The 18,051-nt window shown below is 53.0% G+C and overlaps 2 protein-coding genes across 5 annotated transcripts; one reads left to right on the forward strand and one right to left on the reverse strand.

The window, feature by feature from the left end:
- Positions 1-2,867: 2,867 nt before the first annotated feature.
- On the reverse strand, positions 2,868-12,382 carry ZMAT2 (zinc finger matrin-type 2). Its single transcript, XM_054842119.1, has 6 exons — positions 12,269-12,382; positions 9,218-9,311; positions 8,573-8,696; positions 7,438-7,511; positions 5,223-5,368; positions 2,868-3,720 (listed from the first exon to the last, which is right to left on the reverse strand). The coding sequence occupies exons 1-6, from the start codon at positions 12,284-12,286 to the stop codon at positions 3,577-3,579; spliced, it is 600 nt and encodes a 199-aa protein (XP_054698094.1). The 5' UTR covers positions 12,287-12,382; the 3' UTR covers positions 2,868-3,576.
- Positions 12,383-12,453: 71 nt separating this feature from the next.
- Positions 12,454-17,988, forward strand: LOC129212933 (histidine--tRNA ligase, cytoplasmic-like). Of its 4 annotated transcripts, XM_054842162.1 has the most exons (12): positions 12,454-12,675; positions 12,767-12,886; positions 13,312-13,407; positions 14,144-14,269; positions 14,437-14,544; positions 14,703-14,801; positions 15,105-15,198; positions 15,350-15,477; positions 15,578-15,820; positions 16,637-16,753; positions 17,029-17,175; positions 17,424-17,988. In XM_054842162.1, exons 1-12 carry the CDS (start codon positions 12,469-12,471, stop codon positions 17,478-17,480), a joined length of 1,542 nt encoding a protein of 513 aa, XP_054698137.1. In that variant the 5' UTR covers positions 12,454-12,468; the 3' UTR covers positions 17,481-17,988. The 4 variants fall into 4 exon arrangements, with proteins under 4 accessions (XP_054698137.1, XP_054698138.1, XP_054698139.1 ...); XM_054842163.1 differs by lacking the exon at positions 13,312-13,407; XM_054842164.1 differs by lacking the exon at positions 16,637-16,753 and having other exon boundaries at positions 17,424-17,977.
- The last annotated feature ends 63 nt before the right edge of the window (positions 17,989-18,051 follow it).

Genomic DNA, 18,051 nt, shown 5'->3' on the forward strand with positions numbered 1-18,051 from the left:
CTTCGTGATGGCAAATGGCAAGAGCAGCTGCCTAACTGGGGCAGCGGTAGCTTATGGCCTGAGCAGTGGGAGGACTAGAGCTCCTGCCAAGCTCTTAAACCTCTCTTTTGGGAGGGCGGGATGTAAAACTGGTGTAAATTGCTAAAAAGCTGGGTCTTTTTGCTAATAAAGTTACTGAAGCAGGTAATGATTCAGCTGGCCAAGGCAGAGTAACACACAGGGCCAGGCTGGGATCCCTTCTCCTCCAGAATCACTCTGGGTCCCTGATCACCATCATTTTACTGGGATGGTGGGAATGCTGGGCTGGATCGGGTTGCTGCTGCTGCAGTCCTGAGCAGGACCTGAAGAGAGTGAGAGGAAGGTGGGACAGCAGGAGAGGGCAGGGAGGAGCGGGGCAAGCAGCTCAGTTAGTGCTCAGCCCCTCCACGAGGCTTCAGTCCTCCCTCCCAGGATGAGGCCAAGGAAGATGACAGCTGGGAGAGAAGCAGCTGTGGGGGCAAAACAGATTTGTGTTTTCTCTAGGATCTGCTGTGACACCTGAGTGCTTCTCCAAACGCTGCCATCAATATTTAATGGAATGGAGCCATAGTAGTCCGGCTCAGGCTGAGCATGGTCCCCAGCCTGGCTGGAATGGAGGGCTGCAGGTAACTGGGAGATCCCCCGTGCCACAAGGAACTGCTCTGTGGCCAGGACAGAGCCTAGCACCCTCTGCCCAGGCACCAAGAACAAGCACCAAGCTGGCTCCAGGTACCTCAGAACCCTTTCACGGTGAGACCAGGCAGGATACCCCGGCCTGGATATGACAACCACAAGAAATGTCCCCTCCTTACTCCACCATATCCCAGTTTTAACCCATGGAAGAGCTGTGTCCCCTTTTGGTAAGAGCAAAGTGGGAATCAGCAGGCACGGAGCACCCCAGCCCTGTTTGCTGCTGGGAGGAAGCAGGAAGGAGAGCTGTGGAGCTGGGGCCTCCCTCCCTCCAGTTAAAACCCCAAGCCCTGACCCGCACGGGCACATCCAGCCTTACAATTCAGCACGGAGATGACGAGTGCTAACAAAAAGTCACAGAAACCACTGCTCCAGTGCTGGGGGCAACGAGCAAAGGGTTAACACCCCACAGCAGCACTAAGCAGCAGTGGAAGCAAAGGGTTAACGCGGCGGGTGCAGGGAATGTTATCTCTCTCTTCTCTAAATATTATTTCCTCCTATGAAACCAGCTTTTCATCCTTGGCTAGAGGCAGCTCCCGCTGCTGGGAATCCAGCAAGAGCTTGTATCTGCTGCCGCACACACCACTGCTCCCAGCAAGCAGCCGAGACAAAGAGCCCAGCTCCCCCGGCGAGAGCAGCCCCAGCACTGGGACTGGGTGGCAGCGGTGCAGGGATGCTGGGGCTGGGGCTTCAGCCCAGGGGACGCAGATGGCCTTGGGATGGAGTCTGGGTACCAAAGAGGAACCTCCTTAATGACAGCCCTCTCCCACTCTGCTGTGCCACGGAGGATTTTCCTCCCCATCTCCCAGGGACAGAAGCAGCAGGCAGAGCCAGGCAGGGCCCTGGGAAAGGTGGGGGCAGATGCGGGCAGGGTCCAGCTTGCGGCAGGAGCCATCCCCAGCTCCCCGGGAAGGTTTTTTGGGGGCTGCCCATTTCACACCTCGCCCCTTGGGTGCGGCGGGATGGACAAGAACGGCGGGATGCTCTGTGGGGAAACTGAGGCAGCAGCCACTGGCTTCAAGGTCACAACCTGGGAAAGAGGGATGGTGCAGGGCAGCCTCTGTCCCTTCCCCAGCACAAACCAAATTCAGGCTGCAGTGAGCGTCTGGTTGTCTGCAGAGCTGGTGGCTGGGATAAAATGGCCGCTGCTAAATCTTCTCTGAAATGTCCTAAACTTTTAATGCATATGAAACCACAGCAGCATCCCTTTCGCACCCCGGAGGGCACAAAGGCACAAGCGTCTCCTCTCTCCCATTCAGCCAGAGCCACGTGCTGCAGTCTGAACAGCACTAGGTACGTGGCTGGAATGAAAGTCGCCCTTCCAGCTCGTGTGCTCAGAGAGCGTTTGCCGAAGTCAAAGGATTGCCAAGTTAAAAGGGTCAAACCTCCAAGGACAGTTGTATCTGACTGGCTATATATCATTTCAATAGCATCTTCAACGGGGATTATAATCTGAATTGAAGCGGAAAGACCTGGGGCAATGAAGCTGTCAGCAGTCTAAGATTAAGGAATTAAAACAGCAGCAAAGCATTACAGGATTTGTTCTAGATGTATTCGAAAGAGCAGGCTAAACACATTGCAGCCTTCCCCGCATCGAAAATTTCATACAAGTACAGAGAAGGGCAAGAGCAAGGATCTCATTAATATACATAAAGAGAGAGGAGAGTGAGACAGAGCTATGAAAACCCAGCCACACAAAATATAAATCCTAACTGTAGATGGAAATGAGTCACACAAGGTTTGACTGAGGTAAATAAAAGCAGAAATGAAGTGGATTTAGGGGAGGGCAGAGGTGAAAAGACACCGATAGCCAGTAGACAGGAAAAAAATGGCCCTTAATATACTAAAGCTGGTAAATGCTGGAACGCAGCCCAGCCTAATGGAAATGCAGGTCCCAGTCCTGTCCTCCCTTTCCTTTTCCCTTTCCCTCCCATGTTCTTACACCCATCTCCAGAATTACTTAGAAAAGCCATGAATGATGGCAAGTGCCTGCATAGGGCAGCTGGGCCAGGGGGTGTGGGCACAAGCCTTGCCTTTGCCTCCTTCGGTGGCCCCAGAAGGCCACCACCAGCTCTGCGCAGCTTGGGAGAGATGAGCAGCTCTTCTCAGCGGGAGGCAGAAGCTCTCAAAACAAAGAAGGAATCAAACTCCCACCAAAGGACCCATTAAAACAATCCATTTATTTCTGGCAAATTGCACACACCTTTGTTTCATTTGCTCTATCCTAGATCAGTCCTGGGAAGGAATTTCTCCCCTGCCTTAAAGATATCAAAGTTATGGGACGAATCACAGAGAAAAGCAGTGAAATATCCTTGAGGATAAAATACACAGGAAAGTTTTGGCAACCCAGACTCTGTGCAGCCACCAGCTCTGCTCAGCACAAGCCATAAAGATGCAGGTTGTACCGCTCAACACCGCGCGCTGTGGCACGTTTCCTTCAGTTACGTGATCCAAAAAGAAACGGAATCACTCCCTGCGTCTCACACACACAGCCCGGTTGACAACATTAACACCTAGGGCCCAGAATGACGCCTGGTTGACAACTAGATTAATCCTGAACCAGGCCATCTGTACAGAACTGTTGCACTTTATTGACACAAAAACGTACCCAGCAGAACACTTCCCTGCACACACAAGGCCACAGAGCAGTGATGAGCAGCCAGATCTAGGACACAGAAGGAGATGGGAAGCTAATGACAGGTGGAGCTTGTTCTGCAGCACAGGTAGAGCATGGAATCGCTTTTTGACTCCTCCAGCCAACTTCTACCGGGAGATTTACATACAAGTCCTTAATCAAGTCTTTTAAGAGTTATCCAGAGTCCCCTGGGTAAAAACAATTTTTCAAGAAAGAGGAAAGTCCAGAGCTGCTCAGTGATTCTTTTTGGTTGAGCCAAAACCAGAGAAACCCATCACGGCTGCCATTTCATCATCCTCTTCAAATGTCAGGTCTTCCTCTGCCCGCCTTTTCTTCTCTCTCTGCTTCTCCTTCTTGTAGGCTTTGGCCTTCTCCTCCTGCAGCAAGGGACAGAACAGCAAAATAACGTCAACCTCCTGAGCTGAGTAAGATTTTGAGACACCAGGCACTGCACAGTTAACCCAGGTCGAGTCTGAGGAAATAACAGTCAGCAGAAACCCTGGCCTGCAGTCTCCCAGGGGGAGGTTTCCTATGGTCTACAGACCACCCCAAGAACAGAGTCACATGCACAAGGTGTAGCCAAAAAGAAGTGTCACGAAACTCTCTCTTCTGACCAAACATCAGAAGTTTCATCTGGAATCAAGGCTGAGGCAAGAAGGAGCTGTTTTTAAAGCAGGAGGCCTTTCCCCCGTACGATGCCCTATTCCAGTGACTGCGATGCCGAATGTTGCTGCCTGTTGGCTTTCAGCCTGGCAGAGTGACAGCTGCTCAGTGGAACAGAAGCTGAAGCTCTGAGCGGCTTTGGGGGGTTTTGGCATCAAAGAGTTTGTGCTGCTCTAATCAAAGTGTTTTGCTCTGCAAGGATCACAAGCCCTGGAACAGTGCCAGGCTTGTACCGGGCGACACAGAAGCATGGCTTCGCCTCCCAACTTAGCAACTGCTCCTGCCATTCCCATCACTGTCCGCTGTGCCGCAGCTACCGAAGACAGCCATGCCCTGGAGAAAGCTATGCCAAAAGTTGCCGCCAATTTCTTTGTTGCCATACATTGACTGGGAGTTGCTTTTCAACCCACAGCACTCCCTGTGCTGCCGGGGTACCTGTCTCCTACCTCTCCCCCGCAGATCAGGCTCAGCAGCACCAAAGCCTGCTGGAGAGCAGAGCACAGGGCTGCTCTGCATGCATGCCAACAGAGCACCCCTGTGGAGAGGCAAAGCTCAGGGCTTGGGCAATGAGACTCAAACGGGCAGTGATTGTTAACATTTGGTTGTTATGTGGCTGCTGATGGAGGAGAAGCACCCATAGAAGCTCCTCGACTGTCAGAACTTTGTCGGGTTTTCAAATAAACTTGATATTCATGTCAAAGACCTGACACCTAAGCCAGGGTTTGAGAGGAATCTGCTTTCACTGCCTCCACACACATCTCACACCACAGCACACCACTCACAAAAGCCTTCCACACTTGGGGAGGCCACACAGAAGCAACATGCCACGTGGAGAAGGATGCCAGCAATCCTAAGAACCATGGAAGAAAAGGGACAAAGACACAAATCTGCTTATCAGAGCACACAAATTCAAACACAACTAATGGGAGACAAAAACCAGGTGCACTGTCAGGGCTGTGCTGCACTCAGTGGAAACCTGAAGCATCAAAAGTTATCCTCACACAGAAAGAAGGGAAAGGGGTTTCCAGGGATGGCAGCAGCAAACTTTTTAAAAAACAAACAACAAAGAAACGAAACTCGCTCATAGCAGCAGACAAGCAGCCCATGCTACCAACAACAAGGCTTCTGTAGAACAAGATTAGGAACCAGAGTTGATTTTCTCACAAAATATGTTTCGGGGGGGGGCTTTGCTTTGTCAGCCGTTGCCCAGACTCACCTCCTCGCGGAGTTCCTTCATCCTTTCCTCAAAGTCATAATCCTTCTGCTTCTCCTCCATCTTCTTCTTGTTCACCTCAAAGCGTTTCTTCACCTGGTCCAGCGTGGAACGCTCCACCCGCATAGACATGCCCAGATTTCTCTGGTCTAGAAAACAGGAGTGGAATCAGCCGTCTTCAGCAATAATACTCTCAGCCTTCGAAGATCTGCACGTAGCCCCCCATCCCCAATCCCAATTTAAATACCTCAGCACAGCAGCCTCTTCCTGCCTGTCATCCATCCACTCAAAGCACCGTCCAGAGCCAGACTACACTCATGCACAAGGCCGTACGCCTACGCAGACTGGAATTTCTTATGCCAGAGGGGATGGGCTTTAGGGGGATGCCATAACCTAAACCAGTCAGTAACTGCAATGATCCATACATTGCTCATAACAAGGACAATGATGCAGCCTATTCTTTTAAGGTCCCCTATTAGGATGCTCCCCATCACATTGGTGTTCTGATGTTTCAGGAAATTTAATCTTGAACCAGTGAAAAAAACAGAGGCTGGAGTGTTGAAAAAGGGGCCAGAATAAAACCAGCAAGCTGGCATCCCTCAGCTGTGGGAGAAGCTAAACAAGACATCAGTGGCTCTCAGTGAGAGCTCCTGATTGCACAGGACACTTCCAGCTAAAGCAGAGATAAGGAATATTAAGCCAGACCTCTGATTCAGTGGCTGCTTAGAGCAGATTCCCAAGTTTTCGCTCATGAGTAAGCCTCAGTTGAAGGGGCCAGCCCCAGCAATGTCTCCAACTCGCATCGCCTGTGGATCCAAACAGCCTGTTGACTCCAGCAGCCGTGCACAGGTTTGTCCCGGGGATGCAGCAGCACTTGGAAGCTCAAACTACAGACCAGGAACTAGTAAGAGTGCTGCCAGAACAGCAGCTCTTAACCAGATTTATGGACTGGATCTGAAACTCCTGAAGTCACTCTGTAAATCATATTGTACAGAAGAGCATTGGCTACTTTCCAGCCCCAGTTCAACCCTTCATCTCAGGCCCATAAACAAAGTCATGCCAGGATTTTCGACTCCAGATTCTCTCATACAGACTTGCTGCTAATCTCCCAACATGTCAAACAAAGCACTTCAGCATCCTTCTCCCATTCATGTAAAAGCACATGATGTGCTTTTACAACAAACATGTTGGGTTTTGTTGCCCTAGCCACAGACAACTTGCCCTCAGCTCCTCTTCCAAACCCCCCATTTCTCAAAGGTTCCACCAGCCAAGCGTGCAGGTCTGGATCGCATGCTTCACTGCCTTCTTATAAAGGGGCCATTTGTTGACTTCCACAGGGAGCCAAAATCACCTTCAGGAGTGGAACAACATGCCAAGAGCGTGTCAGTGCATCCTGCTGCTCCTTTACTTTTTCCACTTTCCCCACTCTCTGAACACACCGAGGAGAAGCAATGCGCACAGTCATGAAATGAGTCAGCTCAATGAGGGCACAGTCCTCTTTGTCAAGTTAAACACAGACTGATAAACTGGGAACTCTTCTCTCTTGTATTTATCTTCAGCTGAGTTAACTGCATCATTACAGCAATGGAGAGAAGAACCAGAGAGACGGACAGGACAATAACACCACCACACTGCTGGACCCCAGTCCAGGGTCAGGCTGCCCCACTCCTGTCTCCGCTCATCCCCAGCAAACCACAGCCCCCATCCTTGCAAACTCTGATCCGTACTCCAGAGCTCAGGGACCAGCTGGTTCTGAGCTTCATACTCAACTTCCACAAAGAGAAGCTTCAATCCAAAAATGGGCTAGTCCCATGCCTTTTACTTATCTAAGAATTTCTTTAAAAGTTTTGATTCCGTAAAAAAACCCCTATCTCCAGATGTTCAGAGGAGACATCAGGATTTTCTGATCCCGGGCTTCTCACAGTGCAGACAATCTAAGTGGAGAAAATACGTCCCCCTAACCAGAGTAAACAAATCGCTATTTCTTCTGGGCGTATTCCATGCAAATGGTCCAACACCCTGAAGAAGGTGCCAGGAGATAAAGGCAGCACCTCCACAGCTCTTGTGAGCAAACGCTGCCTCAATCCTGATCTCCAAAGCACACTTTGATCCATGTTCAGCACTCAGACACTGGTGAGGTGTGAAGGAACAGCCCAGAGCATTGCAGCAGCTCTCCAACTCAACCAACCCTTCAACAAGGCAGAAAAATAACCCTTACGTTTTTTGCCATTGATGTGATCCAGGAAGTTAATGGAGTCTTTCACCACGCAGTCGCATACGTTACAGTAATACCTGGCAGGAGAGAGAGAAAACATTAACTCCAAAGCATAAGATCACCTCATCTCACAGAACAACTCTTTGAAATAATCTAAAACATGAAATCTGCACACCACTTGGGGTATGGCTCCTTTCTCCAGGGCAAGAGGGAAGCTACTTCCATTACAGAAGTGTGCAAGGGCACATCCCAGATTGACAGCGCTGCCTGAGTTAACACTGGAGGTACCAACCCTTATGCCAACGACAGAAACCAAATTATGAGCTGATCTGTAATTAATACATCAGCGACAGCATCTTCCCCTTCCAGTCACAACCAACAGGGTGGGATGGACTCTGTGACACCCTCCTCCAAGGCAGGGCTGGCCACGCAGGCCCGATTCCGGATGGTAGCCTGCTGAAGGCTCTCACCTGACCATGAGGCAAGCCCTCCCATCCCTGTCGCTATGGACAGCAGTGCTTTCTGCCCGTCTTAAGAGCTGCTGCAAAAAGGCAGCCAGGACCTGCACTTCCACCCCCGGATGCTGTTCAGGCCTGCGCATCTGCCTGGCACTGCTGGCTATTAGGCTATGATGGTGAGACACTAAAGGGCGTACTCTTAGGATGGCACAAACTTGATGTATTCTTTTCAACCTCTCGATGGCTTAGGATGAGCTAAGAATCCTTTCTGCCTTTGGTTGAACACTATCTGCTCAAACAGTGGCCAAATACGATTCTTAAGCGCACAGATATCCAAATCAGAAACTCCAGTCAACAGCAGAGAGGGTCTCACTGCAAGCAGGCCTCCTGGCTAACAAAACCCAAGCGGGCAGCAGAGCTCTGCCTCAGTTGTTTCTACATGTAGGCAAAGCAATGCTGATGTCAAGTAATAATGTTGGAAGGGGCTCAGCCTGCTGTGTCTCTTCCATACGTTACCCCAGAAGATGCAGTTTAGGTGTAATACAGTGCAGCACCACTGCACCAGGCTGAAAACACAGGAGGAAATCCCCACCCGGGGCACTGTGAGGGCGCTCTGCTGTATCCCAGCCCCCCAGTCTCACCAGCACGACACTGACTCCAACAAGAAGATCACGACCTACCCTCCCATCTCTGACTGAGGAGTAGTTTTGGTGATGACAATGGTTTTCCCCAGCTTCGATTCCAGGTCCACTTTGTAGTCTCGGTGCCGCAGAAGTTCCCTTTTGACAGGCTGAGCTGGTTTGCCTAGAACATATGCAAAAAACCCAAACTGTTTATCAGAAAAGGTCAAGATCGGCATGCTGGACTTCACCTTGCCCTTGATGAAGAGGGGCCTGCTGGGAACCTGTGAACTAGTTGATTCATGCTGAAATTGCACCTTTTTTTTTTTTTTTTTTAGATTGGTAAAGGATGTAATTTCCTTCTCACTATTTCCTGATTCCTATTAGAACTGTGCGGTAGTTGCAGCACTGACTTGGGTCATATTCTGAGATCTCTTTGTTTCCAGGGGCTGATTGTTCCTCTCCCTCCCCAAAGTACAGGCAGAGGCAAAGGTTCTCAAAGGTTTTTGACTTTTGTGGAAAAAAAATAATAATAAAAATTCAGTGGCAAGCACAGGAAAAAGGATCGGAGCAAGCCAGCCTTGAATTGCTGCTATTTCGCTCCGGGATTTCACTTCTAGCTGCTCTCTCCCTCTCAAACTCAAAGGGCTTGGGTGACTCACTGCCAAATGAGCAAAGCTTGCCTGAAGTCAGTACACTACGCACCATCTTTCTTTTCTCTCTCTTCTGTGAGCCGCTTCTCTGCAAGTTTCTCATATTCATCTTTGTCCCACTTTCGGCGGAAGTCCAAGTTCTTAGTCTGAGAAGGAGACAAAGTGTATTAACGTTATTATACAGTTTGACTAGCTCTGAGGGGAGACTGGGGAAAGAGGTGGAACCACTTGGCCTGTGTGGCTGCAGCAGTAGGTTAGGGGCACTACGTTATATCCCCGTGTCCTCTGTTTTCCTATCTAGGAATTAAGGATGTAACTTAAGAGAATAACACCAAGCATGCCTGCATCTACTTCTTCTAGAAGGTTTGCAAAGCACTGAGAAAAATAATGACTTTATCTTAATGGCTCCTGAGATGACCACCCAGGCTTTTGCTTTGAAAAGCAGACACAAATGGGATTTAAACCGATTGATCCAAGACCTCAGAAGTGCCACCTGACACAGCACAGTCCTTAGCAGGTTACACATACCTCTTCCAAAAAGCAATTAAACCCAAGCTGCAAATATCAGACAAGGAAGCTGTGAAATACAACATGAGCTATAAAGAGTGTGATTAAAATGAAGGAGTACGGAAGGCTGCGTACACCTGCTTTGTATGCCTATGCATTACAGGAATGAAAGCACTGGGTTTGCTACAAAATCATAGGAACCAGTATGAGCTTTTCAAGTGAGACATGTGTACAAGCAAACCAGAAAAAGCTCTGAAACGTCTATCTGCCAAGGCAGGGCGTGGAGATACCAGGGAAGCACCTGTACGAAATGCACCCCTGCAGCTTCAAACTGCGGACATGAAGGGAAGAAACACCTCGGAGGCAGAATGGCCCTTGGGCAGCTCCCCAGAGCACTCTACACTGGCAGCAGCAGGAGAAGTTGCAGAAAAAGAAGCTGAATTCAGGTGAAGCTGGCACTGAAGAATACAAACACTATTCTTTTCAGGGGGGATTTTTAGCTAGTCACCAACACTGAGGACAGAAGTGACTGGACAAGAATCCCGTTTCCATTCAAGTCCACTCTCACCAAACCAGCACAGCCTCTTCTCAGTGTCTCCCCGTGTGTGGTTAAGGCCCCCACACCTGGTGACAGTCACAGCTTATAACTCAGACACTTCTTTATTTTCTTGAGAAGATAACTCTCATTTGGTTAGAGAGCCGCATTTCGCTCAGCACAGCAGTAAGAAGCTCTCAATTTCATATTAAAAAAAGGACAGATGTATTTTAAAACACCTCCGGGAAAGAAGGACCCCCACACACCCCACCGCCTTCTATGTTCAGCCGAATCAAGAATCCAATCACAATCCAAAGGAAATAAATCCCATTTGAAGCTATAGCAGCAGCACAGTCATTTAACGTTTTCTCCTCTGGCAATCCTTCAAATGGAACGAACAACTACTGATAGGAATGAAAATGCCTTAGGGAGGCGTAGAAAAATTCTCATTTATTCCCAGAGCTTCTTAAGCACTTTAAGCATGTCATAACAGGTTTTATTAACCACCCTGAGCAAAAGAAAAGAAAATATCACGGAGTGTAAATTAACGTTTGGGGGTATTTTCCAGAATCCAGACTCTCCTGCATACCAGCACATTATCACAAATCATAGCCAGTGGGAGCCCAGGGAGGAGGCGATTTACTTGCTGCTTCTCTCTCCTGTTGTAATAAAAGGAAAAAAGTCTTTCACAGCTCTTTTACCAATCTCCCTCATCCAGGCACAGGGAAAGAAATTAAACCCAAATGCGTAACAAGATTTTGGCTAGACATTATCCGAAGGAACTTTTCTTAACTGGTCTGGTGGAGGCAGGGGTGGCTGCAAGCCCTAAAATCTTTATCTAAGAGCTGCTTTGGGTGACAGAGAGTATTTCCCAAATAAGTAACAGCAATTAAAAACCAGAAGTGCCCCATAGCCTCCTGTTCCCTCTGGAGACAGACACCAAATGATCTACCCTGTATCAGCACCAAAGTCTCTAAAAGAATACAAGATTATCAAGCAGCTGTAAATAAAACACAGGCTCAGTCCCACTCCCAGGCAGACATCCTGCTCCCTGATCTCTCTCAGCACTGCTCACTTCTCAGCAAGTGGCTTCAGGTGAAGGAAAGATTGGCCAAAAAAGCAGAGAAGCACAGTCCCTGCCATGCCGAGAGCCGTCTGGGGTGTTACTGGAGGTGTTTAAACTGGCTTGGCTCTCCAGTCACATTACGCCAATGGCATCCATCTCACTCATCCAAGCTTGGCATTCCCAACACCAAATCCTGTGGGATCCATAAAGGCAGAAAGACCTCACTGCCACATGACACAAACCGAGTAACGTCAATAAAATAATCAAGTTACACGTGAGCCATTGGAGACTCCAGAATCAGAGTCAAGGAAAGGGTGGTTTCTCCACGCAGGGCAGATGGCAGCAAGCACCAACTTCAGCTGGACAGCATGAGAGCCAGCTGGGAAATGGGCAACCCCTTCCCAAAGGAGCCGAGAAGTAGCGGGGCAGGATAAGAGGGGGAACGGAAGGAGGGAGCTGCCCCCACCCCCCCATCGCCCCAGGAGGCTCCTGGGGTGCGCTGGCCCCCCCGGGGGGCTGAAGACAGGCGGGCACCCCCACCCCGGGAGTTGCGGCAGGTTCAAATCTCCTCACGCCGCCTGGCTGAAATAAGGGCTCCTGTAGGGGAGGCCTGGCCCTGGAAAGGGAAGATCGGTGTGGAGTCCACTCTCTTTCTAGCCCTGAAGGCATCGGGGCCTCTCAGGGGGTCGCAAATCTCTCACCGCCCACTTACAGAGGGCACGGCGCTACGAAAAGCAGGGATAGAGCGTCCACACGTGCCTCTGCCCACCCGGGCACCCCCGGCCCAGCCACGTCCCCACCCCGAGGAGTCCTTCACCCCACGGCCTGGCAGCAGGCCCGAGCGCAGCACGGCCCGGCCGTAGCAGGGCGGCGCTGCCCCCCGCTTGCCCCTCCAGAGCGGCCCCAGCCGCCGCGGCCCTGCCTCCGGCACGGCCCAGGGCCTACCGAGCAAAAGAGAAAGCGACGGTCGCGGCCCTGCCGCCGCCAACACCTACCCCACTGCCTGACGCCATGTTGAGGGTGCGGGTGAGGTGACAAGGGAACGGAAACTGTCGCGCGGTGGCGCCCGGGCCGTAAAGCGAGGCAGTCCGCTGGAGTACCAACGAGTGCCCGCCGCTCTAGCCTAGAGCGCCGCGGGACAGTGGCGCTAGGCGGTCACGTGGCCCGGCCGCTTCCGGCTTCCCCGGGACCGGCCATGCTGCGCCTGGGACCGCTCGTAGTCACCGGGCGGCTGCTGCCCGTGGGCCCCGCCGGGGGCCGAGTGAGCCTCTCCCGGTCGCGGTCCTGGCTGTCCCGTCCGACAGGGCCGGTCGGTGACCGCGGCCTCTTCTACCGGCAGGTGCGGGCGGCAGCGGGCTCTGCTGGTGGCGGCAGCCGGTGCCTGGCTCTAAAGACGCCCAAGGTAACGGCGGGGAGCGGGGGCCGTGCCGGCGGTTACCGGGCGTTGTTCCTCCCGTCCCCGCCGCTGACGGCCGCTCTCCATCCCGGGCCAGGGCACCCGCGACCACCCCCCCGCCCACGTGGCGCTCCGCGACCGGCTCCTCGCCGCCGTGGTGGCCTGCTTCAAGCGGCACGGCGCGGCCGCCATCGACACCCCCGTGCTGGAGTTACGGGTGAGGTGGCGCCGGGGGGACCTAGGGGGGCGGCGGGACCCCCTCTTCCTCTTTAGGGTGTGGGGGTGACCCGCACCGGGGCTGTGGGACCCTCCTCTGCTCCCCCGTGGGGTTGGGGGGCTGTGGGGTCCCCCCTCCTCCCGCGGGGCTGGGGAGCGCCCCGTTACCCGGGGCTGAGGGAGCAGGTTTGGGGCGGGGCTGGGGGCTCCCCCGGGAGGGGCACGGTGGGTGGGGGACGGTTGTGCCAGTCCTTTGTGGGGCCCTGTTGAGTGGGGGGATGGGGCCGTGGGCCCCCCTTCTGCCTCGAGGGGGGACGTGCATTGTGTCCCGCCCATACTCTCTGCTTGACTTGTGGGGCTCGGGTGGGGGGCCGGGCTCTGCACCCACTGCCCTGACCCTTCACCAGCCCCCTCGCCTCTCCCCAGGAGACGCTGACGGGGAAGTACGGGGAGGGCGCGCGGCTCATCTATGAGCTGCAGGACCAGGGAGGGGAGCTGCTGGCCCTGCGCTACGACCTGACTGTATCCTGCACTCTCGTGGAGGGGACGGTGGCACACCAAGGTCACTGCCACCTCCACCACGTCAGAAGGTGTTGGGTGGGTCACCCTCACCCTGCCCTGCAGGTCCCATCGGGGTGACGGAAACCCCCTTCCTGCCGAGCAGCAGACACCCCAGCTGTGCTGGCTGTCATCTGTGTGAGCCCACCTCAAACCACCCCACAGTCGGTCTGGGATCTGCAGCGAAGCTGCCCTTCCTGCTGTCCCCTGTGAACGTGCACCAGTATGCTCCACCATACTGGTTTTACCTCCTCCCAGTTACAGTCCCCACCTCTGTGCGCTCCTGTCCTGCCCGTCCCACCTCAGTGGCTGCTCTGAGTGCAGTGGTGTTTGCTGCAGGTACAAACAGGTGTCTGTCCCAAGCCTTCTCCACCTCTGCGTCTCACCAAAAGGCCTCAGCTTTAATGTCTGTGTGTCTAATGAATTCTCTCTGATCGCACCATAAAAGGAGAAAATGACCCAGCAAAGGTCTCGGTTTGGAGGTGCTGATGTACTGTGGTTCAGAAGAAGGAAACTGAGTTGTCCTGGTGTTGGAGTAGCTCAGCGTGGTTCATCATACTCATCATCAGCCCAGGCTGATGATCTCCCTGAAGATCAGGGAGCAGCTTGCAAAGTGAGAGGGAGATGGGGAGCTTTGAGGTTCAGCTTTCTGCAGCTCAGGGGATCTCTGCGTTTCTGTCCTTAACTCCTCGGCCCCCAGGTGCCCTTCGCTCGCTATTTGGCAATGAACAAGATCACCAACATGAAGCGCTACCACGTCGCTAAGGTCTACAGGCGGGACAACCCGGCCACAACCAGGGGCCGCTACAGGGAGTTCTACCAGTGCGTGAGTGTTGTGGTGCCTGCTGTGCATGGGGCCGAGACCGCACGGGGGACTGGTGTGGGTTTTACCGGCTGGATTGCCTTCAGCTGCTGTGGGGCTGTACAGCATGCCTTGTGGAGCCAAAGCACCTCAGCTGTGCCAGGACCCTCTGCCGCTTCTTCTGCCCTCAGGATTTTGACATCGCCGGGCAGTTCGACCCGATGATTCCCGATGCCGAGTGCCTGAAGATCGTGCACGAGATCCTGAGTGACCTGCAGCTCGGGGACTTTCTCATTAAGGTGAGATCAGAGCTCAGCAGTTTTCATACCTCTGCACCTTCCCATCCCATGGGATTGAGGCACAAGGAAACGCCAACAGCTGCAGCTTCCCGCACCTCTGGGGCAAGAAACGACGGTGGGGGGATCTCCCTGAGCTAAGGGTGCCTCTCCCACCCCAGGTCAATGACCGACGGATTCTGAACGGTGTGTTTGCTGTCTGCAACATCCCAGAGAGCAAGTTCATAACTACGTGCTCCACTGTGGACAAGCTGGACAAGGTAAGAGTTGTGCTCGTGGGGAGATCGCTTGCAGCCTGGATGTCTCGGACTGGGCGGTGTCATGGCTGTTCTCATCGTAAAGAGGTTTGCAGCAGTTAAGCTGCAAAGGATTTGGGGAGCTCTTGGGCCTGGTTAAGAATAAATCCTTGGCATTTCCAGTGGCTTCTGTTAACAATTCCTGTGAGAGAGATGCAGATCACTAGTGAGATTGCTGACTGCTGTCTTCCCGCACATGTGGGCTGGTGGAGGTAGTGGGTGATGAGAGCGTCCTGCAGCAGCAGGGGTTCTTCTCTCTCCTTGCAGATGCCGTGGGAAGAAGTGAGGAGGGAGATGGTAGGAGAGAAGGGGCTTTCTCCCGAGGCTGCGGATCGCATCGGGGAGTATGTCCAGCTTCACGGTGAGCACTGTGGGGCCGAGCCCTTGGCCTTGTTCTTCCAGGCCAGGCAGGGCCAGTGACAGAGGGGTGCAAGGCACGTACACGGCTGGCCGGGCCCACCGTTGCAGGTGCTGCTGCACTGGCAGACCTGAGGCACGGCTCGTTCCCGCAGGTGGCCTGGACCTGATCGAGCGGCTTCTCCAGGACCCAAAGCTGTCCCAGAACAAGCTGGCCAAGGAGGGTCTGGGGGACATGAAGCTGCTGTTTGAGTACCTGACGCTGTTTGGCATCGCAGGGAAGGTGAGGAGATGCAGAGGCAGGAGGGGGTGCTGCCCTCGTGGCCGGGCAGCCTGGGTCCCCCGAGCATGCCCAGTGACGGGGTGTCCCTTGTGTCCTACAGATCTCTTTTGACCTGAGCCTGGCGCGGGGTCTGGACTATTACACGGGGGTGATCTTTGAGGCTGTCCTGCTGCAGCAGGAGAACGACCACGTGGAGGAGCCAGTCAGTGTTGGGAGCGTGGCTGGAGGCGGTCGCTATGACGGACTGGTGGGGATGTTTGATCCCAAGGGACGGAAGGTGCCCTGCGTGGGGGTCAGCATTGGGATCGAGCGGATCTTCTCCATCCTGGAGCAGAGAGTGAAGGTAGGTGCTGCAGGTGGTGCATGGGGGAGGGCTCTAGGAAGCCAGCTATTGTTTATTGCAGAGCTCTGCCACTCCAGAGTGTTTGAGGGTAAAGAATTTTGGGGGAGATGGTGGCTCCTCTCATGCCTGCATGTCCATGTCTGCACAGAAGACACAGCCCTTTTCTGCAGCCTGTCAGGATGCAGGCATGGGCAGCTGAGGGCAGCATTTTGTAGCAGATGCCAAGGAAGCATTAGAGACAAGCCCTGAGCTCTGGTCCTGGCTCTAAACTTTGTACCCCAGTCACTTCACAGTCCCCAGGACAGAAAAATTCATAGGCAAGAGACAAAGAGTGATGAATTCGGTATCAGCTGTGGCACTCGCTCTGTGATGAGCACCCTAGGAAAACCCGTGAGGAAATTCATCACTCTGCATTTAGTTCTGAGCTTGTGATTCATAGCAAGTGAGGCTGAGGCAATGTGTTTATACCTGAAGATTCAAAGGAGACGTTGGGAAGATGTCCAGGCCCTGTCTGGGAGGGAAGGAGGAAGGCCAAGGTCCCGTGGGAACAGCAGCACATGATTCAGGAGTTTGTCACAATGCAGATTCTCTGGGGGACTCATTAAATGTGTCCAGGTTTTCTTGTCTGTGCACTTCTTTTGCTTCTGGAAGGTTAGCCTTGCTGAGTAAAGTTCACTGAATGGTGATGGTTAGCTTTTAAGTATGCTTGTTTTGGGGAGCTAAGTTAAGGTCTGAAGACAAGGTGAGATGAGCTTCTGTTGCAAGCTGCAGATTCCCTAGGAGCCAGTCACTCCCAAGGAGTGTGTGTCCCTGCAGGCTTCTGGGGAGAAGGTTCGAACGACTGAGACACAAGTGCTGGTGGCTACGCCTCAGAAACACTTACTTGCTGCGAGACTGAAGCTCATCTCCGAGCTGTGGGATGCAGGGATCAAGGTAAAGTAGGACTTGGGCTTAGCACCAGTACGGGTGAGGGAGGGAGAGCCTGAAAAGGACAGCAAGACCAACTCCGTTAGTTGTGTGTCTCCAAGATCTGGGCCTGTCTGAGATGTAGCAGGCAGAGGAGAACAGCTGACAGCATGAAAGGCAACCACTTGCTGCAGGAATAACGAGGCAGAGTTTTGTGTGCGGGTTTGGTGCTGGCTGTTTTGCTCCAAGATCCATCAGAGCAAATTTTGCGTTAATGATTCATTTTTTCCACTCCTTCATAGGCAGAGATGCTGTACAAGAAGGATCCTAAACTGCTGAAGCAGCTGCAGTATTGTGAGGACATGGGGATCCCCTTTGCTGCCATTGTAGGAGAGCAAGAGCTGACAGATGGAGTCGTCAAGCTGCGAGATGTCGCAATGAGACAGGAGGTGAGAATGCGTTTTTACACCAGGTTTCAAAAGTGCTTCCAAAATCTAGAGATTGGTGAAGGGCTCTGGGTTTTCCCTTGGTGATGTTGTTCCTGTGGGGAGCTGTAGCACAGCTCTGTTGGGCAACTGCTCCAGAAAACCAGTCGTGAACTGCGTTGGTATCCACAGCAAGTCCTTAGGGCCAGATCGAACCGTACTCTGTTCAGGGTTCCAGTGCTGCTACCTCTTCCTCTCCGTTTGCTTTGTAGGTTGACATCCCAAGAGAAAAGCTTGTTGATGAGATCAGAAGAAGGCTGGAGCCCTAGGACTTTTCAGTCAAGCACCTCTGGCCAGAACTGCTGTACAACTGGAACCTCTGAAGGACGAGTCAAGCTTGAGGGTTCCTAATATTGCCGTTGTACAGCCATTTCTATCCGCTGTAGCCAGCTGTGGTGGTGGCGCAGGCACGGATGGCTGTGGTGCAGCTCAGGCAGGATCAGGCTGAGCTCTGGAGTGGGGGGGTGGGATCTGTGGTGTGTTAGGCCCCCACAGGCTCAGGACCTAGGGAGAGGGTGGCAGTGGAGGGTGCCATCCCCACCCCTCTGAGGGCTGCAAGGGTCAGTCCTAGCCTGCAGCTGGGCTCTGCCGTCGAGTATGGGGTCAGGCGCGCTCGGGGCTGCTGGCTGGGGAGCCTGGCCTGTGAGGAGCGTGGGCCCTCCTGAGGGACGCAACAGGGGTCTGGTGCAGCTGCACAGGCAGGCTCCGGCTGGGGTGAGTGTGGAGGAAGTCTGTATTTTTCTATATTAAAAAAAAAAAAAGGCAAAACACAAAAAACAATTCTCGGGCATTTATTTGAGCTTCGTGACGCCGACGCCTCTCCCCGTGGCCGCCTGGGCG

This window comes from Grus americana, chromosome 14 (genome assembly GCF_028858705.1).
Source record: "Grus americana isolate bGruAme1 chromosome 14, bGruAme1.mat, whole genome shotgun sequence".
NCBI classification, from domain to species: Eukaryota; Metazoa; Chordata; class Aves; order Gruiformes; family Gruidae; genus Grus; species Grus americana.